The sequence below is a fragment of the Telmatherina bonti genome (genome assembly GCF_933228915.1).
Source record: "Telmatherina bonti genome assembly, chromosome: 13".
Lineage (NCBI taxonomy): Eukaryota > Metazoa > Chordata > Actinopteri > Atheriniformes > Telmatherinidae > Telmatherina > Telmatherina bonti.
In genome coordinates this window covers 30685107-30709848 of record NC_136611.1, presented here as the reverse complement: position 1 = coordinate 30709848, position 24742 = coordinate 30685107, and the positions used below count along the sequence as shown (strand labels likewise).

The 24742-nt window shown below is 39.2% G+C and overlaps 1 protein-coding gene across 1 annotated transcript; it reads left to right on the top strand.

Annotated features, from left to right (window-relative positions):
- Positions 1-1337: 1337 nt before the first annotated feature.
- LOC306764543 (uncharacterized protein) lies at positions 1338-24733 on the top strand (the record flags this gene model as incomplete). The annotated part of the gene is made up of 11 exons (XM_079251718.1): positions 1338-2644; positions 2753-2837; positions 3583-6348; positions 7735-7860; positions 17568-17677; positions 19906-20071; positions 20220-20373; positions 20628-20758; positions 22727-22869; positions 22966-23050; positions 23149-24733. The coding sequence occupies 10 exons, from the start codon at positions 1338-1340 to the stop codon at positions 23039-23041; spliced, it is 5064 nt and encodes a 1687-aa protein (XP_079107844.1). The 3' UTR covers positions 23042-23050; positions 23149-24733.
- Between the last annotated feature and the right edge of the window lie 9 nt (positions 24734-24742).

The window sequence follows — 24742 nt, the reverse complement described above, 5'->3', positions numbered from 1 at the left end:
GTTCTTTTTTTTTTTTTTTCATGGTTGCTGTAGAAACAACTGATTCTAATTATTATGGTCATAAGATGATTTACATTAATTCACACATATCCATTCATCTCATTTGGACTAAAGAGGTTGTTTAAAATAAACGTGAATATCATCATGGGTGGAGCTGTAACTTTAACTGCGGTCTGCTGCGAGTTTGCAGTGGAATCCTGTATTCACTGCCAGTAAAGACTGATATGATGTGTTACAACAAGGAAGAAATTAATGTCAAAGCAGGATTATCCAGCCACTTCTTATCTCAAGATCTACCTTAGGGGAATGCAGGTGTGATTACTACTATACCAGTAATTCAAGTTGATGGTCAGTCAGGCTAAGTTATTATAAAGTCTCTTCTGAAGCAAAACATTGTACATCCAGATTTTAAGTATTTAGCTAAAAAAAATCTTTCTAAAGTTTAAATGAATATTTTAAATAGCCGTCAAAACACTATTCACCAAGCTTGCCACCAACACAGCTGGTGCTTAAACTGCTTCCTTTTTCATCTTACACATTTTTGCATGACATTTTAGAAAAGACGCAGGCCTAATGAATTTATTTGTGATTGATGCCTGTCATGTAGTTTCATCAGCTGCTCACTTTTGCTGTTATTTATGTTCAATGGACCTGAACCAAAGTCAGCAAGTCCATCTGTGGTTTTATAGCTATGATGTGGCAGAATGAGTAAATCTTTACTCGAGACAATAGAAAAGTAGTCAATCAAGGACACGTTTAGTAAGAGATTCACAAATATAAGCTATATTAAACTATTTAAGATAATACATCTTTAATTGCCTTTTTTTAACCTATAAAACATGTTTCAACTTGTCATAGTTGAAATATTGTGAAAATCAATGTTTTCATTCCAGTATGGCATTTTACAGCAGGTCATCTTGCAAAATGTAAAGATCCTACCATTGATGATACAGTTAAATGAATTTCAGTGACCTTTAGATCTATTATTCACACCTGTTCTTTTCATGTTGTTGTGAAATTTGTGAGAAAAAAATCAGAGAATTTCTTCTTAACCTCTCTCAATGTTTTATGTAAAGAACTTTGAATGGGTTTGTACATAAAATGTGCTATATAGATAATCTTGCCTCGCCTAATGACCTGCTTAGAAATATGTTTTATTATTAATGTAGATATATGGATTGTATAATAGGGCACTCCCAAGACAAAGTCCACAATGATAGAGTAAGGCTTTTGAAGTTCATTGTGAGATTGAATTTGCATGAACTGTGAGAATGTCATGAAGGCAACATTTGGTTTCCTATTCTGAGGATTTTTGTATTTCTGTTTGTTTGAAAAGGATGGCTGCTCAGGTGGAGGTTCAAAGTGGCGATGTAGGACGGGCAGTGGCAGGAGCACGACTTCACCTGAATCCCCTGACTGACACCAGCAATAAGAGCCTCATCGAGATCCCATCGATTAATCAGGCCCATATAATTTCACAAGAGCCTAACAAACCTGTCCCAAGTCCGAAGCCACGACTCACTCCCAAACCCTTTACTGTAGAGAAAAATCCCACCATCAAGCCCATACTTGCACCTAAGCCCCAAACCAAATCCCGACCAGAGTCAACTCGCCTTGCTGGATACAAACCAGACCCTCCAAGCACTCCCAAACCAACACCAAGACCGGTGTCAACCAACCCTAACCGTCCTGCCACTACCTCCTTTAAAACATCTAATAAACTGGGCACTGGACAGACAGCCAAACCAGTAGTTCAGCCATTTAAACCAGCTCCTCCTCTTCCTGGAGACATCTGTACACCCACTCTTCCTGTGTCTGCTGAGAGGGAGAAACCTGCTGCATCAAGCTTGGCCTATTCCAAAAGCCTTAAAGGACCTTCAGCAGCAGAGTGGTCTGGAAGCACTAGAAAAGATGATGAGAGGGGCCAGAAGGCACAGAATGAAGGTGGATCCTCCATAACTAGAGCAAAGTCAATGGGGTTTCTTGTTCAGGTCGGACAGGAGGAAGATGTAAAAGATAAAGGTCAGCCTGAAGCACCTGTGCCACTGCGACCCCAGCCCAGAAGCTCCAGGCCCAGACCTGTATCAGCCATTTTTCCCGTCAGTCCAACTAAGGCAGAAGCGCCAGTTCCTGTTCCTCGTTGGGTGGGGAGACGACCCCTTTCAGCTGATCTCACTTCCAAGTTTGAATCCATTGGTCTGTCACTACATCGTAAAAGTCCTAAGGAAAACACTACGGAGAACACTCCAGAAGAGAAACTGCTGCCACAGAGGAAAGAGCAAGAAATAAACCCCATGAGTGCCACGCCACAACGAACGGAAGGTACAGCTGATTCAGCCATCGCTGACCAAAGCGACAAAAAGAAGGAAGAAACGGCTTTAAGAGAGACTGAAGAGGAGAAGTGTGGAACCAGCATCAAGTCCCGAATCAGTCTTCTTCTCGATTCATCAGCTTCTCCGGGGCCAGGTGTCATCGGCACAGTGTTAGACCTTCACTCTCCAGTTCAGCCAGTTCCTGAGACAGAACCACAAGTCGGGGTTAAACAGCTCATAAAGCAGCTCACTGAGGATGTATCACCAATTCAGAGTCCAGTCATGAAACCAGTACTGAAGCCCCGCCCCTTGCCTCTTGATCTGACCAAACGGTAAGAGCTGCATTTAAGGTTTCCTCTGTTTGTTTTTGTTCCATGTGTTTGTCCATGAGTTCCATTGTCATGCATGGCTTTTTGTCTCGTGTGATGTATGTTTATCAGGTTTTCATCTGAGAGGTCACCAGACCTTGTTTACCTAACAGAGGCAGCAGACCGCCATGACATCAGCAAAGATCCTCAGACAGGGGTAAGAGAGGGACTAAGCCTTGTAGGAGCAGGTTTCTTTTGGACCTTTCGAGCTTCTACTGACTATCCATTCAACAGAGTTGCATTTCAGTCTGTCTCTTTTAGAAAAAATGTAAATTAAAGGAGAACATGCAGGAAAAGGTTCAAATTTACAATCCGCAGTGAGGAATACATTTTAGTGACACAGTTTAGAATAAATATAAGTTGATTAAATTAGGCTGATTGTGCAGCTGTCCATGTATCTGCACACAGATAAGACTTTTAACTTTGTCAAACTTACATTAACCAAAGCTTGTTTGCATTCAGTAGAAACTTAGAGGAAACTGGGGTATTCCATGGGGTAACAAAACGAAAGAATTTAACTGTTGTAGTCATACAAAACCAAGAAACCTTAGCCAGGCTGTATTAATCATCCCCAGTGGCAGGTAGTTCTGAAACATGCAGAGAAGAGATCTCTGGGAATAGGTCATTTCAGGCTTTGATTACCGCTTCAGCACCACACCCAGTGTTATGAGGTCAGGACAGAACAAGGGGATACCTGTTGTGTACTGGCAGTTGCTCACTTGAACTCATAGTTGTGTCTTTTGTGTCGAGCAGCTCTTGTTTTTTATTAAAAATCATTTTTGTTTTTAAGGTCAAGCCATTTTTTACTTTTATTTCTGATGAGTCTATTTGAAATAAATGCATACATTTAAAATGGTCAAAATTGGTTGATGATCAGTTGCATATGTGCTAATCTTTCTCAGGTTGAAGAGTCACTTGTCAGTCCTAATGATCAGAAGATGTTTCTGGATTTAAAAGATTCCTCTGAGGCTCTCAAAAAGCCCTCCACACCTGATAGGCCTGAGGCTACTGTTAAGGAAAGTGGCTCTACTGGGGAAGCGCACACAGTCCGAGCATCCATGTTTGAAAATGTTATAGAGAGGCACAGTGTGTTTATGTTGGACGAAGGCAGAGCCATAAACACAGCCAAGGATCCACTTAGCAGCCTGTTATTTGATACAGGAGCTGTAGAGAATGAGGGATCCCTAGTCACTGCAATCTACAAGGAACCTGTATCCCCATCAAGTCCTCTCCGTGTGTTGCATGCCTTTGATACAGTGCATGCAGTCGAAGGGAACAAGGCAGTGAGTGAGAGTGTTGCATCGGCCCAGTGGGAGGATAAAGCCATGACTCTTCGCTCCAGGCGCTCAGAAGGGACCAGATCTGTGAAGACTGATCCAGTGCCAGCACAACCGGCTTCGCTTATGCCAGAACCACCGCTCCGATATTTGAGAATAGGTGCTTTGCAAAAATGGTCCACTACTGGTCTTGACCAGGATGCAAGTTCAGAAAAAGGGATGCTGAAGAAACCGCAAAGCGAAGTGCAAATGACATTAGATAAAGACGTCCACATGCAGAGAACGGCAGATCAGGATGAAGCAGCTGCAACACCTAAACGTTTGAAAATGCTGCAGACAGAAGAGCAGCCGAAACCCAAGGCAACTTATTTTGCTTTGACTGGGCAAATGCAGGAGCCTGTTTTTCCTGGAGATGTTGCACCGAATTTTGGGGACATGACTGTGCCCTTTGACAATTTTTCTGTAAGGTCTGCTCTAGGTTGTTCACAAGGGAAAGTTCTTACAGTAAAGAGGAATCCATCACTAGAAGAAGCTTTTGGCAAAAACCCTTCATCTCAGGAGCAGTTTGATGCATTGACGAGGAGCCACATGTCGCCCATGAATGAACAGACCAAAGAGGAAATGATAGATGCTGAAAAGAAGAGGGAGCAAAAAAAGGAGATGGACAGAGAAAGGGCTAAAATAAATGAGTTTAAAAGGGAAAAAAGGATGGAAATGGAGAAACAAGCACATTTGGAATTTACATGGATGAAAGAAATGGAGATGCAAAGAGAAGCTGAAAGAAAAAGACAGAAATTATTTGACAAGGATAAACAAGAATTGGGAGAAAGACAATGTTCGCTCGAAATCCAGAAACAGATTGAGCTTGAAAAACAGAAACTACAAGAGTTTGAAAAGAAACAAAGGGAACAAGGAAGAGAAAAGCGGTCTGCGTTGGAAAAACAGAAACTTCAGGAATCAGAAATTGAGAAAAAAAGAGAAATTGAAAGAGAGCGACAGCTGGAGAAGCTGAGAGAAAAAGAAAGGGAGAGAGCACAAGCAATGGAGAGGCAAAGACAAAGGGATGAAGAGAGGCAGAGAGAGCTCGACAAGGAAAGACTACAGCTAGAAAACCAAAAGGAGAAGCAAAAAATGGAGGAGATTGAAAGGGCGAAAGAACTGGAGAGACAAATGCTTGTAGAATATGAAAAACAAAAGCAGAAAGAAAGGGAGAAGCAACAACTCATTGAGCTAGAGAGGTCAAGACTTAGAGAAAAGACTGAGAGAGAAGAAGCTGAGAAATTACAGCAGATGGCACTGGAGCAGGAAATGTTGAGAATAAAAGAACTTGAAAAAGAGAGAGCAAAACAAAGGGAGATGGAGCGTCAGATTGAGAAGGAGAAGCAGATGGAACTGGAGAAACAGAGTCAAAGAGAATTAGAAAGGGAGAAACAGAGGAAGCTAGATCTTGAGAGACAGGAGCTGGAAAACCAGAGGGCGAGACAACGGGAGCTGGAGAAGGAAAAGCAGAGGAAAGAGGAACTGGAGATGATGAGAGAGATGGAGAGAAGACAGCTGCTGGAGTTTGAGAGGCAAAGACTGGCAGAGAGAGAGAAACTTTTGGAGCTTGAGAAATGTAAAGTGAAGGAGAAGATGGAGCGGGAGGAGGCAGAGAAAATGAGACTCATTGCCAAACAACAAGAAGCAGAAAGACAGCGACTGAAAGAGAAGCAAAGAAAAGAGGAGCTGGAGAGGCTGAGGCTGGAGTCGTCAGCTCTGAAACCCAAAGTTTTGGATCTCGACTCGGTGCTCAGAGATGATTTGTCACCCAAGAGCATTTCACAACGTAGTGACCCTGCAACTCGCTGGAAGGAGCCGTACAAACCGGCCATTCTGGACATTGACTCCTTTACATCTCAAGCTCAACTCTCTCCCAGTAAAGACTTCTTTCCTGTATCTAGTTTTCAGGGACCACATACTGAGTCAGGGGTGAGGTTACAGCCTACACCTGAAAGAGATCTTAACTGGAAGGTACCACCACAAAACTCAGGAGGTTTCTCAAACCCAGTTTGGACAACATCTCCTCAGGATCCATGGGAACTCCGGCCTGTTGAGATATCAGCAGACAAACCTATGGCTGAATCCAGAAAACATGCTAATAAACTCAGTCCAGACCAGCTGCCTGTCAGGCAAGAAGAGTGGCTTCCAAATCCACAGAGGCACTGGCCTGCTTTCCTGGATGAGCCTCTCTTCTTGGCTCCTATTCCTGTGGCAGAGGTCAAAACTGGGAACTCCCCTTATGGAATCACTAGCAGCACTCCCGAAGAGCCGATCTGGATCCCCAGAGAGCCTCAGCCTCCAAAAGCGAGCAGAGTAGAGATCCAGAGTCAAAGGAGATCCCAGGGATCCCAGGTGAGTGAGACAGATCTACACCTGTCGCGAGAAGTCAATTAACCGCATGATAAAGAAAAATAAGTTTGCTGGACGCAATCATTTTCATTTGTCTTTCTTTTCTCTCTCGCTCACTCCAAGCGAGTGCCGCATTTGTTTTAAGACAACATTAACTAAACACAGCAATACAACAAGTTTCCATCTGCACTTAAAACAAAATCATGAAATGCAGTTTTATCCCAGCTGGGGGAGAAAAAAAAAAGATATTAACAATCTGCCTGGATGAACGTGTTACAAATGGCTATTCCACAACTTTTACAATGACATGAAAATGACATACTGAAGGCGATCAAAGACATTCAGTTTTAGTTTTTAGTTTCATTCCACCTCTAGTCCAGACCAAACATGTATCTTTATATGAGCTCGCAACACTATGTAACTAATGTTTAGAGACCATATGTTCCAGATGACCACATTGCCAAAACCCCAGGAGAAATCCTGATCTGTTTTAGCAGACTGGGGACTCGATGAGCATAAACTAGTCTGCACATCAAGCTAAATTTTCTTTAAAAATTAAAGTGTGTTGAAAAGGGTGTACTTGCATTATTATGGGATTATTGTTATTTTAGTTGATATGGTCTCAAAATAACAACAATAATCGCTCAGCGCAATATTATCTTTTATCGCAATAATTTCTGAGATAGTTAATCACATGGCAAAATTTGTTACCGTGACAGGCCTAGACAGATCCATACAACACTATCAGATACATAAATTAACGATTCTGTGTAAATGGTTACGGTCTAGCCTGGTGGAGATTCACGTTAATGCAAGGTGTAATCATTAGGGCTGTGACGATATGCTTTTGTCCCGATTCGATTCCAATTTTTTTGGGTGCCGATCCGATTTAAATTGCGATTCTCACAATTCTTCGATATTGCTTACTTTTGTTGATTAAAAATAAAAAAAGATGTATAAAACTTTTTTTTCATTATTTTCTCTATTTCAAATATGAAAAAACAACACAGTAGTTAGACCATCATTCTGCTGCTCTAATGCCCAAGAAGACAAGTAAAAAGATCAATAAAAATAATAAAAATGACTAAAATTTTATAATGGATTATTTATTTGAAAAAAAATCCATTTTTTTAACTAAAAAAAAAAAAAAGATTTTTAAATTGTGAAGCAAAACATCCCGATTTTTTAATTAGATTTTCCCACCCCTAGTAATCATAGTTACCAAGGATGGATAGTACAGAAAGAAGTTTCCTCAGATGTCACGTTGTGCATTTATGTTCCAAAATGTCATTCTCATGAGTATCCTGTAGCATATGGAAAATTTTTCAGGAAAAAATGTGTGTTAATTTATGCAGAATTGGTTTTAACTTATTCCGCTTATGTTGTCAGGAGTTGAACAGGATGCGGTCTCGAAGTGTCTCAAGGCGATCAGCTCCTTCAAGCAGTGCTGTGGAAGGAAATCTTTCCAGGATGAGGAGTCGTAGTGCCCACAGAGAGCAGGACTGCCACCCCATGGTAAGTCAAGCTGCAGCTCCGTCTCTCAACAAGCAAATTCATGTTGTTATTTTAAAACTGCTGCTCAGGTTGTTATATCTGTTACATGCCTGGTGTGAATGAACTGTTTCACACATGTCACCTCTGCGTGAACTCAAGCTTAATGATCTGTATATCTTAATCACTGTGTCTGTGTCCCGTGCATTGAAGACAGACATGGGTGGAATGAAGTTAGTTGCTGCTGAGTTCAGGTGAAAAACGAGCTGATGATTAATGCTGTAGGCATCACCTCAACTCGTCACACATTATGCTGTGGACAGAAGCCAGTCAAACACATTCCCAGACTTGTAATACAGCACGGGATTAGACATTGTTACTAAGCACACGTTATCGCTGCTCATTTATCAAAAACCTGTCAATATGGGTAGTGAAACCTGCAAAGGGAAACAGCAAGTCATGTAACCTACAGCCAAATACACTTGATATTTGTGTCATGTGTTGCTGCACTGGATACACTTGCTTTTTATTTAACCTGAAGCTCGATTTTTCTTTAAAATTTTTTAATTCTAAAATAAACAAATCTATGTCTACAGGTTTGTGTTTGCATACATTTCATATGTACACCTTTTTATTTAATTAATTTATTCACTGTTGATTAGTGTTTTTTTACAATGTTGGGTGTAGTTGTGTCTTTATTGTTGCTACCAATTGTTATATATAGCTTCAAAATATACAAGGACACTACCACCATATAGTGGTTGTTTTGTTGTCTGTGGTTTATTGCTGCTTTTATAGTGCCTCTGTAAAAAAAGATGTTGAGATGAGGTTAAATTAGGTAACAGAATACAGTGTGTTTGGAAAAGCATTAGATTAGAGACTTCTACTTTTATGAGACCAAGTACAACATAGAAAAGCAAGTAGTCTAAGGGGAATTTCAGTATTGCAATGACATTACACTGCATGTGATGTAAAATGTGTGAAAATACTTGCTCCTGTCATTGTCATTGACCGTGTTGTTTAACCGCAAGGAAAACATGCCTGTGATTATTTTTACTACTGATGTTCATCTTCAGTGAACATAGTGGTAGCTGATGTCAGTTCAATGGAAAGGCAGGCTATTGGTGGGCAACAGGTATCCACAGCTTAATGAGGTTTTATTGCCATGAGTTGAACAGGTTTCAGTGCTTTGTGTTTAGCAGCAGTTGAACTTTACTGCACATCATCCAGTTCTGCCTGCTTTACTTTTTGTTGTTGTTGTTGTTTATTAGAGCTAAAGTTATATCTTTAAAAAAGTGTGACTAAAGTTTTCAGTTAGAAAATTTTGAGAATTTTCACTAAAGGTGCATCGTAACATAGTGTAGTTACTGTTAAATGCTACAATATGAGATCAAGGATGAAAAAATACTGGCAATGTTGGTTAAATAAAGTCCTTTGGTTTTTTTCACACCTTGAAATGATTTTTAATGAAACTGCATGAGGTGGAATTTAATAAGAGCAATGGATGGACAGGGGAATTTTCTTTTCCCACTGTTTGTAATGAATAAATACAAATCTACAAATGTACACTGTGTACTCATATATATGTGTGTGTATATATATATATATATATATATACATATACATATATATATATATATATATATACATATACATATATATATATATATATATATATATATACATATATATATATATATATATATATATATACATATATATATATATATATATATATATACATATACATATATATATATATATATATATATATATATATATATATATATATATATATATATATATATATACATATATATGTATATATATATATGTATGTATATGTATATATATATATGTATGTATATATATATATATATATGTATGTATATATATATATATATGTGTGTATATATATATATAAATTTTATTTATTAAGCTTTATTTTGCTTTTTAAAATGCACAAAAAAGGCATTTATGGCTAAAACAGCTGCCTTTGTGTTTCTTTTTTTTTATCAACATATAATCCCAAACTACAATAGTCAGGTTTGTGTCAATCCTCACCAAGGAAACTTTACTTTAGGAATCTTATTTAATTTTTGGGATGATATAAATCAAAATCATCAAATTCGGCACAGTTAAATTTCTTTTAGTTATGTTGATCTTTACTGTGATGCATCATGGAAAAAAAATGTAAATGTACATATAAAAAATAATCAGCTGAAAGCATTTAGATACAAGGTTTCAGAAATCTTAATCTTAAAGGTCAAAATCTGTGTCAGCAAATATCAGAAATGATGAGTTTTCTTGATTATGTATGGATTTATAGAGCTGCTGAGATGTGATATAAGTTTTGTGCTGACATCGCTGCTGTGAGTGTGTGTGAGGGTCTGAGGCTGCAGAGTGCAGCAGAGCAGAAATGGGTACCAGGCTGAAAGTAGTGTTGTACATGTGGTCATGCTGTCCGAGTCCACACTGCCTCTGGGTAAGTGACAGTCAAATTCTCTCTCTTCAGTGTTTCTCTGTGAGACCTGAATACCTTCTTCTTTCTAAAGCTGAATCCACAATAAGTAGTTATTATACGCAGCGAGCTGCTCTGCTTGTAAATCACTTTAATCTTATTTCGCCGCCTCAGTGTCGATGTTGGTTGAGTTTGTGGCTGAGACTGATGAGGTCAGAGGAGGAGAAGTGATGAGCAGCTATGCGTCACTTCCAAGTGGATGTTGCTAAGTACCATGAGGGGGAAAAGAAGCGTACTTATTTGTAGGTTATAACAATTTGAATGTTTTTTTTTTTTCTTCATTTACTTGAAAAAAAACCCCAACCAAATGGTATTTAGTTTAAACTATTGTGAAAGAAAAAAGTGATACAAAAGGTTAAATTTAAGAAAAAGGAGCTACCTCAAGAGATATCTTCCATAAATAATATGTTGGGATCAAATTACTCATCAATTGTTAATGAATTCCAAAGTTAGTTTATAGACAGATTGTTTTATTTCTGGTTCTTTCTTTCTGGTATTTCGGGTCAAATTGATAGTTAAGAGAATGCATAATACTGATTAAATCACTAAAGAATGGAGCATATAAATCAGAAAATAAGTGATAAATATTAGAAAGTAATAAGCAAAAAACATTTTATGACCCAGACCTGCAGATATAATCATCTTAATCTAGAAGTGAAACACTTGGGAGCACCATCTTTCCTGTAATAGTGAAATTTCCTTGGAGGCAGCCCTTTTAATGTCAAGGCGAGCATGAGAGCAGATAGTTTGTGTGCTCCTGAAAGCTGAGAACCTCACAACACATTTTCTTTTAGCATCGTACTTTAGAGAAATCAGGTTTCCTGTAGGGGGCATATGTGTACAACGACTAAGCCCTCCTGCCGCTATTTGCACAAAGATTATCTCTGATGTGCATCTGGATGCATCCAGTTAGCTTTGTTTTTCATTTGTTAACTTTTAATATTTTATTTCATGCTTGGATTCATTAAGTATTGCTCTGCTGTTTTAGGTACTTTTTGTTGCAGTTATGCTTAAAACATTTGTAAATAAAGCTGAGTTGAGTCAGATGACGTTTGAGGGCATAAGTTCACTGAAACCTGATGGTCTCGTCTCCTCTGGTGTTTGCATAAGTTTGCCTCTGAGTGAGAGTTAAACAAACATTCGCTTGTACCAGGTGATTCTTGCCTTTGGTTAAATCGTGCTGACAAACTGGTTGAGCATGTTGTTAATTGTCTTTTTAACCTTTTCTTTTCTCTCGGCTGTCTCGTACAACAGACATAGCTATAGTTTTCTCTTAAACAGAATCATGCATATGTGCTTATTCTTATATGATTGTATCGTACGTTATCATTCACGCTTTCTCCCCAGCTTTCTCTTTCTAATTTGACGTCGATGCTGTGGCCTCATGGATAACACTTTCCCTTTCTTTTCTGTCATGTATCCGTGTCAACTGCTTTGCTAGCCCGGCTTTGTCACTTTACTTTCTCTGATTGCTACTGAATCAGATTGGAGAGACGGAGCACTGCAGAACATATATCACCCGTCTCCATCCTCTCCACCCCTCCCGTCCTGAATGAGGAACCTCCCATTCTCTCTCTCTCTCACTCTCTCTGTATCCGTTCCACACTCCCTCTCTCCACCCAGTTTCTCCTTGATGGTGAGTCCTATAATGCTGAGTACAAAGAGCAGCGCTGCTGACGCATTTTCTCCTACCTGCCTGTACCTGCAGAAATAAGGAAAGGAGAGAAAAATTTCCTTCCGTTCTTTCTGGATCTGACTTAGTCCCGCAGCACTCTCTCGTTTCCTCCGTCTGCCACTGCGTTGTCTGCCCTCTGGTTTTCCTTGTGGAATACGAATGACTACTGCAGCTTTCCTTGTGCCACCAGCTGTCCTGCACAATTACTACGCAGCTTTTCATGGGCACTACGGAGATGTAGCCCTGTTGGATGGACGAATCTTTCAACTTTAAATCAGAACCTTAATTTGGGGTAAAAGAACCAACATCGGCTCAGGGGAGCTATTAGTTTGATTTTAATTCATGTTCAGTGAGAACAGGAAGCTCACACTTGGAGGACCAGCAGAGTTGCTTGAAGATTGCTTAAAAAAGCTACATTGGCTAGAAATAAGTGAACGGTTTGCTGAAGATACATGTTGATTATATGATTCTATTATTATTAATAGGTTTATGTTGTAGTAGTTTGAGTTGTGCTTTTAATACTTTAAGGCAGAGAAATCTCTAAGAAACCTGTTGGAAAGCAGTGAAGCAGTGCTTCTCTGCTCACTAGTGTCCTTCATAACAAATACAAAGAACTGGCCTTGCGTAACCTTTACTTTCCCATTTGGGTGTTGTGCTAGGCATATCATAGCAAGCATATCTTGGGAGTGTCGAAATAGACATTAGAAAGCTTCACAAATTCGCTTGAAGCAGACAGTGTGGAGCCTTGACTGTGATGAGTTGAAACCAGAGTCCTGACGGCTCCAGCGGGACTGCACTGCAGAAAGGCCTTTTAGAAAGTATCTCGCTTCTGCAACGGTCCCCAGCTGACTTCTGATATCTGTGCTGCATCATCCTTTCAAAGTGGCTGAGCTCTGTTCTCTCTGTCACCTTCCTCACTGCTGCAGTATTGACCCTGCAACATGCGTCATTGAACACTTAGGACACCGTCTCCCGACTGCCATCTCTGCAGCAAACCCAGACTCTAATGATTCCCTGCTGCTGTGAAAGCAGGAGTCACAGCTCAGCTCTCAGGCTCTGTTCGGATTCAGGTGGCCGGAACAGGAGTGGGCTGGGATGGAGTATCTTGGAGACAAGCTGTCAGTGGCTCACTCGCAAGTGTCAGGGTGGGTAGGAAATGTCCGGCGTTCTTTCCATGGAGCGCTGAGCTTCTTATCCAGCTCGGTGGAGAGGGGAGCCAGGGGAGAGGATGGGATCGGCAACTTCAAGAGAACCAACTCCCTGCGTTCTTTGGCTTCTCGCAGCCGGGAGTCCATCCGCAGGTTCTCATTACGCAGCCAGCAACGTCTCTCCTTGCGCAGACGCACGGCACCCAATACCCCTATCGCTGTAAGACAGCACACACACATTCCAAGTGCAAACACACAACATGTAAATGCTGGCTCCAGCTACAAATAATAAATGGGTGCGGATTTCAGCAGAATTGATTAAAATGTAGTTACACACTCATAATTATTACTTAAATGTCTACTGGGGTTAAATAAAGCACAAGTGGAATTCAAGGCATTTTGCAGCACTGTCGATGTCACTGTGGTAACAGCTGCTCCTTCGTCAGCTATGTGGCGTCCAGCCAAACATGTCCAGAACATCGACATCTGCTGCAATAATCATAACCCTGCTGCTTTGAATGGTTTGCACTACTATTATACCAAAGCTTTGTTTCTCTTTGATTAGCGTTTGATTTTAAATGATGGGTAATAAAAGTATATATATATATATACATATATATATATATATATATATATATATATATATATATATATATATATATATATATATATATATATATATATATATATATATATATATATATATATACACACACACACACACATATGTAACTGCTATCAAAATGTAACCATTGAATTGCTCAAAAAGTTGCTTTTTGCTCTCTTTTTCTTTTTTTCTCACTTGCCTCACCTCTGACCTTTTGCCTGGTCTGAACAGATTTAGAAATCCACGAGAGGCATGTATGCATTGTAGTGAAACTGCTGTCTTTAAGCTAACGCCTGTTTGTTCAACTGCTGCACAACACCTCATGAGTCAGTTCCTAAAGATAAGAAATGCTTCCATGACTTAGTGATGACTTAATGATGTCAGTTGTGCCAGTGTGTCTTTGTCATTTTTAGACATCAGCAGCTGTTATTGTGAGAAGATAAATTAGCGTAAGGTGTCAGTACCTCTTGAATCTGATAGATAGCTGTCCGTAAATGGAGTAGTGTAGTTGGTAATGGGTAGTATAATAAGAGTGGTGTATATCACAAATGAAAATGATTGTTTTGTTGGCTTTAAGTGTGTTGTTTCTCCTAAACCTTTCAAATTAGAGTAAATACATGAATTCCACCAGTATGTGTGTAAAGTTAACATTTCTTTTCCTTTAAACAAAGGGATGCTCAGTGTTTTTGAGGCTTGTGAAGCTCCTATTTTTACAGTAATCCTTTATCGCTGCTTTCTGTTCTCTTTGGATATTCCTTTATAAAACCTCTAAATTTGATCCATTTTTTTGAGTAGCTATACTAAATATGAAGAGGGTTATTTTAGCATCTGGTAGGTCATATAAATTTAAACTGTAGTTTTTTTTCAATCAGTTTGGAAAGCAAACCTGGTGTCATTGGGTTGTTGATACATGTTAATGCACGTAGTAAGCATGGGGAGGGTTTTAAAGTAAAGTACCTGCTGCTACAAGACCTAACAAAGATGATAAATGTATGAAAATGTGAAATCCTCCCAGGGGATACACATTTGCACTCTGACATAGGTGATGAATACAAATATCTTTTATTAGTTTAAAGTTTGTGTATCCTCAAATGATCAGTAAGGTCACTTGCTGCTGTTTGATCACAAACAAGCTTCAAATTGGCAAAAACCTGATAAACAAGCCCCAGGCTGGAAGTAATCCTTTAGGTCTAGTTAAGCACACTGGGGAGGAAAAAATCTTAAGCCAAGTCAGGTTTTGACATTCTTGCACTCTGTTCTTGTTGAATGCTTTGTGCAGCACTGAGCCATTGCCTGTATGCACCACTTGTGTTATTCTTTCATTATATAATGGTACATTTTGCCTTACAGAATTCATATAAGCCTTCTTGTCAGGCAACTTGAATGCCCATTTGTTGACATTAGTTCTGTACTTGCAGAATCCGTTGTTTCATATATTGAATACAGTGGTGCTCACGGAGCATGTTTTCCTACCCCACCTTAGCCGGAATGGACATTTGAGTAGATAATAGAGTGATGACAGACTGCAAGAACAATGTGTGACTGAATGTGTTTTTACACCTGTTAACTGCCTTAAAATGAGACTGCCACACAATCCACTTCCCTATAATCAAAATGATATTTAAAACAGATATTTGTGGTTTAAAAGCTTTGATTAAAAGACAACACATCTATTTTGAACACGTGCTGATTGTAATCTAGAAACGTGCGCGCGCGCGCGCGCGCGCACACACACACACACACACACACACACACACACACACACACACACACACACACACACACACACACACACACATTCCTGAACAGCATAATAATCCTGGCTGACTTTGTGCCTGCAGTGTTGTGTTCGTGTAAACTCATGTATAATATCTACAGTAGCTGTTCTTGTCTCTGAAGTAACACCATCTTTTAGGTGCTTTACAGAAGAGATTGCCCCTTGTCAAGGAATAGCTATGTGTTTATTCACTTTCCACTTAACTGTTGTGATTGGGTGTGTGCCGCAACCAGCAATCTGTACGGTGTCAAGAAGTTTCCAAGGATTTTTCCCTGCCTTTTCCCTTGCAGATTGTCAGACGTGCAGTGATCAGCCCTTTCTCTCCTTCATCCTTCCATTCATCCGCTCTTTGTTATTTTGTTTCCCTTGACACACCCTTCCTGTCCAGGGGAAGTTACTAATGTTATTAAGGGAAAGCTGTCCTCCTGATGGCAAAGGGTTATTAATACTTAACCTGTTGATTTATTAGGTTTTCTTCATTAATCATATACATAATTTTTTCATGGTTTATTGTTAGCAGTCTGTATATTAAACGCTTGTTTGTTGCTGTTTAAGCCTAGAAAACTAACATAGCATGAGTTGCTAGTCAAAATGTTCACGGGTTAAACTTGTATTGTTTGTTAATAAATCTAGTCTGCACCAAAAGCAATGTGGGGAAAGATCAATACTGAGATTGCTGACGTCCATATTGTCCTGGCTAACAAGGGGCATACATACATACATTTTTGACAGAGTCTAACATGTTTAGCAGCTCTATAATGGCCCCTCTCTCCAACATGTTCCAACAAAGGCAGTGTTCCTTCACTAAGCTGATTGTGTAAGGGTGTGTGCTGGGTGCATTTAGATGAATTACACACACTAACGCACAGGATTGGAATTTTTATCACCAGGATTTTACAAGGCCCCGTTTAAAGCTTTTGCCAACAGCGACGGCGACATACAGCGATATGCAGAATTGGGACAGATGGCATAATAACAAAAGCCGTCTTCACTAGCTACAAACATAGTGTTTGAGTCTGAGGTGTGTGTATTTCTAGGCTTGACCCTGTGGCGTAAACTTGAAAAGACTGTAGAGCTGTAAATCCTTGAGATGAGCAGAAGTACAAGTGCTCCTTAAGATTCAGGGAACATTGCTGAATGCCATTCTCAGTAATTTCTGTTTTCTCCTTTCCTGTCAGGAAAGGCTCCCCTGATGAATGACATCCTGAACTGCTTTTCTCTTTTCTCACCCTCTTTAGTCACTTTATGCACTCCTCAATTAACATTTCTCACATTTACACTCTGCTTCACATGCTCATTGTCTCTTGCATTTGTTTTGCAGTTCTCTTGTATCTGCTTATGCTCATAGCGAGAAAGCAGGAAATGCATTAATGAAGCTCAAACAATGAGCATTCTGATCTACAGTCAGTACCCAAGTTAACATCACAAGTGAACCTGTCTCGTAGTTAAGGAACCTGGGCAATTACAGAGCCAGGTGTATCGCATTTCTCTGTCCACTCCTCAGGCACCATCTGAGGACAGGCTTTTTCTGTTGTTTGTTTTTTTTTTTTTTTTTTATCGTATATAGGCCAGGGTTATCAGTTCACGTGTAGGCGTGCCTTTTTGAGCTCTGTTTGGTTTTGAGACAGTATGTTCTCTGTACCAGCCTCATTAAAAGAGGCATGGTTCAGTAGGCAGCAAACACACAATCACTCAGCCTCCCATCTCTGTCTTTGTCCCTTCGCTGGTCCAGTCTCAGTTCACTCATCCCTCCACCCTTCATTATCCGTCTTACAACTGCTCAAACTCGCTGACCTGCCGCTGTATCACTATTAATTTTGGCACTTAAGAAGCAGTGAAAAAGATATCAATTGACCAGAAACATTAAGAAAACTTTAAATTATTAACTTTCACATAACAACATTTGACCATTCTTTGTCAACTTAGATTTGAACATGACTTCCCTTTAGTTTGACATTCATCATTTATTATTTATCTTTTTTTTCTCTCCATCTTCCCTCCAGTTACAGCAGAAGCAAAGTAGTGAAGAGGATGGGAAAGACTCTGAAACACCAGTTCATGAGCCTGATAGTCAGTATGGTACCTGGGACACAGGACTGCACACTGATGACAGGTAAACCCATTACAAAGACTGAAGTATAACAGCCAGTCCAGGTTTGAGTCCACGCCAAGGGCCTTTTGCTGCTATTGTTTCACCACTTTCTCTGGCTCCCTATTCTGCCACGTTACTGTTAAATAAAGGGTACTACAGCCCAAAAAAAGTCCTTTTTAAAACTGTTGCCTTGAATCATTGAAGATACTAGCAGAAGACAGCCTCATTTATGTCAGATTGCCTTAGAAAACAAAACTAAATAAATGTTTAATAATTTCTAATCCTATTACAACAACACTTGAAACCAGTTTTAATGACCTTAGTCACAGTAATCAACCCCTCTTTAAATGGATAGAAATTATGGAAAGGGTGGGGTCAGCATACAAATGCTGTTGCATTTGTACATTTAGTGTTTATTCCTTTTTAGACTTGGTTAGAGATGGATGAAATGTTGAAAGTAGGGGTGGGACTTTATTTAAGAAAAAAATATCTAATTAAAGGCTTTGTATTTAATTTAGATAATATTTTTATTTAATTTAAATTAATTTGTATAACAATATTTACCCCAAAAGCAACATTTTATTTAATTTAAATAGATATTAAAGGATGACTAAATCAAATAATAGACTCAGACAATAATATTGTAAATTCAAGCTCTATTAATGTTCAGTCATTAACACATTAATTAAATTCTAAGCAATAAAAAATATCCCTGGCCAGATTAAAATGTCATTTCAACAAACAGCTCCAGCTGTTCTGTAATTAAGAGTCTACAACATGTTAGAGTATGTTTAACTTTTAAAGTGTTTTCATTCACACACATTATTAAGCATTAATATCTGACAGTAAACGAAGGCGGGATCAATCAGTGTCAGCTTCAGTCAGGTCACAGCAGAGATTATCACCTCCTGCTCTGACAGCATGTGGATGCTGATTGCTGGGACTGAGCTTATTGTAGTTATACTGGACAGGGGAACGGCTTATGTAGCAGCCTCTGCTGCTAAACTGGAAGAGTAAACTGCACGTTAGTTCACGTTACTCTACAAAAGTCTCCAATATCTCTAGAAAAGTTGCTAAACTTGTTGAAAATCGCTTTTTCTTTAAATAAACTCTCTGCAGGGGTGTGAAAAATGGCTAAATATAGCACCAAAGTTGCTAAGTTAATGTATAGGTCTACCGTGCACTGACAAACGCTCCACGATTAAATCCGTTAACTATTTTATTGCATTAATTTTTGTGTAATTAATTAATCATAATTATGTGTTAAAGCCTCAACATTAGTTTAAAGTTAAATGAATATTTTCTATTTATATTTTTAACAGGATTTTTTTTTTCTTTTTTAATTTTTTTCCTTATAACGTTGACTTGGCCTAAGATTTGTATTGTATACAGACTGAAACTATAAACGGCTATACAGTCACTGTTTACCAGCAACTAACAGCAAGAAGCAACAGGAAATAGACTGTTTCCTTTATCTGGTTTAAGCGAGTTTTCTTCTTTCAACCTGCTGAAGACAGTTACTCTGACAGGGTAATATGACTGTACAATTCATCACAGGTTGATATTATAGTAGCCTCGCTGTAGAATGAATTCTGGTTCAGACTTTCTGTAACGGGTTTTGCGTGTTCTTCCCGTACATGTATGAAATCTACTTGAGTGGTAATTTCTCCCTGAGAGTTTTTAGTGGTTCTTTAGCTTCATGATGTTCTGGTAATCTGACCTTCCTTTTACTTCAAAGATGCTAGGATATGTCACAGCCCCCTTACGACCCTTTATTGGAATATGTAGGTATAGTAAATACATAGCTGAAATCCACAAAATGATTATCCATGAATAAGGCCAAACCTGTATTATCTGTGCAGCCACAACTTGATACTGGTCATACCACAACAGCAATCTGTTGCAGTTTCTCTGTGACAGCAGCTAGACTGCATCACAATGCAGCGCATACCTGACCTCCTCTGGCCATTATGTCATATTACAACTTTAAGACAACATTACTGAAAGATGAATTCATTATTTCAGTTTTGTTTTTTTGTTTTTTTTTAAAAACCTAGTCAAATGCATGTAGTCATGGTAACAGCAGACTCATGGTCAGTTTTCAGTTTCAGCATAATTTAGATCAAAACATCTCACGGTTATCTATTCTGTTATTCTGCAGTCGTTTCAGCCACACAGCTGTTTGTACAAATGTTTTAAAGCTATTTATTTATTTTTATTCATTCATTTATTTTCTTTGACTGTGGCAGCCTGACACCTGCAACTCCCAGTTCAGAAAGCAATCTCACCCCCTCACCAAGGAAGCCCACGCCACCACACACCCTGACTGATCACACCCCACAGTTAATAACTGACACTCTGGATGGCCTCCTTTCTTCGTCATCTGCAGACAGCCAGCAGCTTCCTTTCCCAGATGTAAGTGTTAAACTCAGCTCAGTTGTTTTATGGTAAACACCATGAGCTTTAGCAGTCTCTAGTATCTGTAATGCGTTTGCATTGAATCATACGTTTTATGTTTAACTTGCTGTCTGGTGGGATTTTTTTTTTGTGTGTCAACATCCAGGCTCCGACCACGCTGTTAGACACCAGTGCTCTCCGCTCCAGAGCCCAACTAGGGAAGAAGCGAGCCCCACGCACACGACCCTCTAGGGCAGCCCGTCAGAAAGACGAGGAAGAGGGAGGAAACGCAGATGACTGGCTTTACCGAGACTCGACAGGTAAATACTTGTCAAAGAACTCCATATGTGTTTGTGTTTATTTTTACCTTAATGGAAAACAAAACCAGGCCGAAATGATCATACAGCTGTAATCATGGGATAAAATAAGATTACAGCGCTGGGACACCGATCAGCAATGGAGGGTGTTTATTTTAACTTACAATGTCCTGCAACAACCTTTACCCCTGTGAAGGTTTCTGCACTGAACTTTTGGGTGAGAAAGTATCGGTTTGTATGCTCTCATCTTCTGACAGAGGCAAAGACTGAGAAAGACCATGACTCTGAGTCTGAGGAGCATGCCCGAGGAGCTGATTCTGGCCCTCCTGTTTCCTTGCAGCCACAGAGGGTTGCCCTGTTCCCTGGCGTAGACCCCTCAGCTTTAAAGGTGAGCCAGCAGCTTAGCATCCACCTCAATCGATGTTTATTAACAACTCCTGATGCAGAAGATCATGCATAGCACCAGACAAGCTTTTCAGCTGTCACTTTTAAATAAAAAGTGTTATTACTTGTTTTACCAGCCTTTTCCATGTTACTTTTAAAGACGGTGGCAGCGTGGACTGTCAGATTTGAACGCACTTCCAAAACCCAAATAAAATAAAAAGGGAAAGGATTTAGAAAATTATAAATACTTCAATTTTCTTTCAACAAAAAAAAATAAAGGTGGATCGTTGTTTATTTTTTCCAGTTAACAAAAACCAACAAAACGCTTGAAAGTGGTCAAAAAATCCTTTTGTCCTGTCTCACACCACCTGACGCTGATTTCCAGAAAAACAAACAAATAACCTGTCTTCCCTCACCGTCCTCACACTCATCAAAAAGCTAAATAACAGACTTTAAATAAAAATCACTAAAATATAATACAAAAAATGATTTAACTTACATGACAGCCATTTCTCATGAAAGAAAACAAAAACACAAAAATGGCCTCTACACATGTGGGCAGATGTCACTTTTACTCTTTTGCTTAGTAACTTGAAGGAAAAAAAGTTCTCCTAGGTGTAGTTTTACTGTATTATACTTCTACTTGAGTAAATATGTGAAGAAGGAATGCTGCATTGTACTACACTGGGCAACACTCAATTCTTACTTTTTAATTTATTTTTTCTTACCATCATTTATTTAATTAACCATACCTGGTTACAGTCATTACATGACTCTGTTTTACCAGTCAAACATAGCCACACTGTCACATGACCAGATACATAAACCATCAGTATAGGTGCACAAACAAGCTTTACATCTTGGGGACAGGAAATGAAACGCAATGAAATTATTAATGGGAAAGTGTCCAAACTTTTGACTGGTACTGTACAAGAAGCATGTCTCACAGTCTCAGATCTGAACGTGTTAAGCTATAGCAGCTCCAGGTGACCTAGTTTTGTTGTTGGAGTGCTGTGAGATGTCACTTGGTCCAATCAGGCTGACTTGATCACAGATTCAGAGGTGAGGCTGATAAAGGTGCACTGCCTTGCTGGTAAACCTTAACATGATTTGTTTTATAAGTAATCTGTAATTTAGACCTAACCTCATGTTAGTGTTTTTCTCATTTAATAAACTGTGTCAGTTCCTGTGTCAGGAACTGTGTTCCTGTGTCAGAGGACAGTTTCAGCGGTTTGTGATCGGCATGATCAAATCATTTTCTCACATCCTAAAAGACAAAAAGGGGGGAAAACAAAAAGGCTTGGTAATCTGGAGCACTGATGTGTTGTTTAAAATTAAAGTTCAGATCTGAAATTATTATTATTATTTTTTTTTTTTTTGTTTGTTTGTTTTTTTTGTAAAATTGGAGATTCGATAATTGTCATTTAATAATACAAAAATATTTATTTGAACATAAAACTGAGGTGTAAAGGCATCTCGTTTCTGCCTGTATACTCCTCATTTTACTAAAATGGGTGGTCAAGGTGTTTTTTCAGGGTGTTTTTTTTTTTTTTTTTTTTTTTTGGCATTGATAGTACATTTTTTTGTATAATTGGGCTATTGATCAGATCACAATTCAACCATTACTCAGTTCTCCAATAGTCCTTTTAACAAAAACCTCTACTTTTAATATTGTTTTGAAGTAAGAGTTTTTACATGAGTACAGTTTTGGCTATTCTACACACCTCTGCAGATGGCAGGGATCCGGAAACCTGGTTGTTGAGGGCCACCATTCTTCAGGTTTTAGATGTTTTCCTGCTGCAGAACACCTGACTCACACTTGTGCAGAGCTTAATGCTTTGAGTGTGGTGCGTTGCAGCAGGGAAACTAAGCCTGCAAGACACCAGCCCTCAAGGAGGGTATGGTTTTTAATTGTAAACTGTCTTAAAATAGTACCTGAAGTAATAAGTACACATACTTTACTTTCTGTCAGACCCAGCTGAAGAAGAGGGGTGACTCTGACAATCAAACTGATGCACCTGTACCCTCCCCTTCCCAACTGTCTCGCTCTCCTAAGTCCCCATTTCTCCCACGAGCAGCGCGAGTGCTGCCCCCTCCTGGTGGGAAAGACAACGGGTGAGCTAAATGGGTTTTTCCCTGTTCACACAACGAATCAGTATTTTGTTTAGCTCTACTTTCCACTTAATAAATGCTGTTTATAATCTTTTAAAGTGAGGAGGGTTCCCCGCAGTGGTTGAAAGAGCTAAAATCCAAGAAGCGCTTGAGTCAATATGAAAATGAAAGCTAAATAAATAAGGTAAGAGAGATGTTCAGTGTTTTCTGTGTCTGCTTTATATTCCAACAACTAAGAGTTCATCATCTTTTGACACTTGTTTTCCTCATCCTCCCCTAAAGGTTGCCTTAACAGATGAATCTGTATGAATTGAAGCCTTAATGTTTGCCCCAGAGAGTCGGAGGATCTACAGCTGCTGATTTTTTTTTTCTTTTTTTCTTTTTTTGTGTGGTTTGGGAGGGGGTCTGTTTGTTTTTGTGTTCCTCTTCTTCCCATATTAGTTGATTTAATGTGCATGGTGCCTTTTTTATTGAGAGTCTGGCTGAAAGAGAAAACTGAGCTAGGACAAAAACAACAGGCTGCTCTGCTTCATCCATTTTACGCTCAAACCTGTGGAAGCTCTGCTGCATCCATCTGGAAGAACTTCACATGAACACTTTAAAAGGGACCAGGAGAAAACAAGGACAATGGAGGCGCAAAAAAAAAAAGCAATTGTTGTCTATTATTTCATGGACACATTTTAGTTTGTGGGACCACAACACCTGTATTTCCTGGACTTGCTTTTTTGTCATGCTGGAGGACGGTTTAGCCAAACCTTTACAAGATGTAGTTTCCTTGCTCAACTATAACCACAGGTTGGCTGTGTTTCCAACAGTTGTGTGTGTGCTGTATCTGTAGAGTTTGTTTAAAAAGAGGTCACACAGGCATTGCCATGAGATGACATTTCAGACACGAATGTCTTTTTGAATCTAGAGAACAAATCATTACTGACTTGATTGTGCAAGTGTGAGTCATGTTCATGAGTGTAATCAGGAAGTGTTAGATTTGTATTTATGATGTAAAAAAGAGCTAGTTTTGAAGAAAGAAAACAGGTAAAAAAGCATCACTACAATAGAGGCTGCTCAGCATTTTTCTTTGCTACTCGACAGCCTCAATAGTGTCACAGATGCTGCGTACTGTAAATACATATATATATATATTTTTTTGTCTGAATATTTGCTTGTTTTTGTGGATGAGGGACAGGGTGCATTTGGACAAGTGACTTTGCATTTATCAATCGTACACACTCCAGATCAGCACAAACATACTACAACTAATCAGCCTGTCTTCCCTTCTTTTGATAGACAGAATGATTGTAGCTGCAAGCATCCAATAATACTGTAAGCCATACTGTCACCCTGTAGCCCTCACATGCTCTTCAATCATGTTTTGACAATGTCTTTCCAATGAATGTGCAATCCTCACCTTTATTTTCCCTATAAAATGTTCATGCACAATCTTTTCCTGTCACATCAAGCTTTTTGCTGTAATCAACAGGCCGAGTGCCGCGAGTCGGCTCACTCTACTCCACGATGGCAAGCAAATAAGCTGGCTCTACTTTCTATATCACTCCAAACAAATGTGAACATTTGCACCTAATTATAAAAGCTCAACTTCCTTCACATTTGCCATCCAACCATTTAACGCTGGGCTTCCTCCAAGCACTTGATGCACTACACTACACCACTGACCTCTGCCACCTCCTGTTGGCCATGGCATCTGTGTGGTCGGCCCGTGCATGCAATGCAGGTGAATGTGTTGATGGAGGCTTCAGAGTGATTGTCCCTGGTTTCATTGTAGACTTTTTTTTTTTTCTTTGTCATACGATTTGAGGGTTTATGTTTTTTATGGCCCATCTTTTTGTCCTTTTTTTTATTATTATTTGAAAGTAACAAA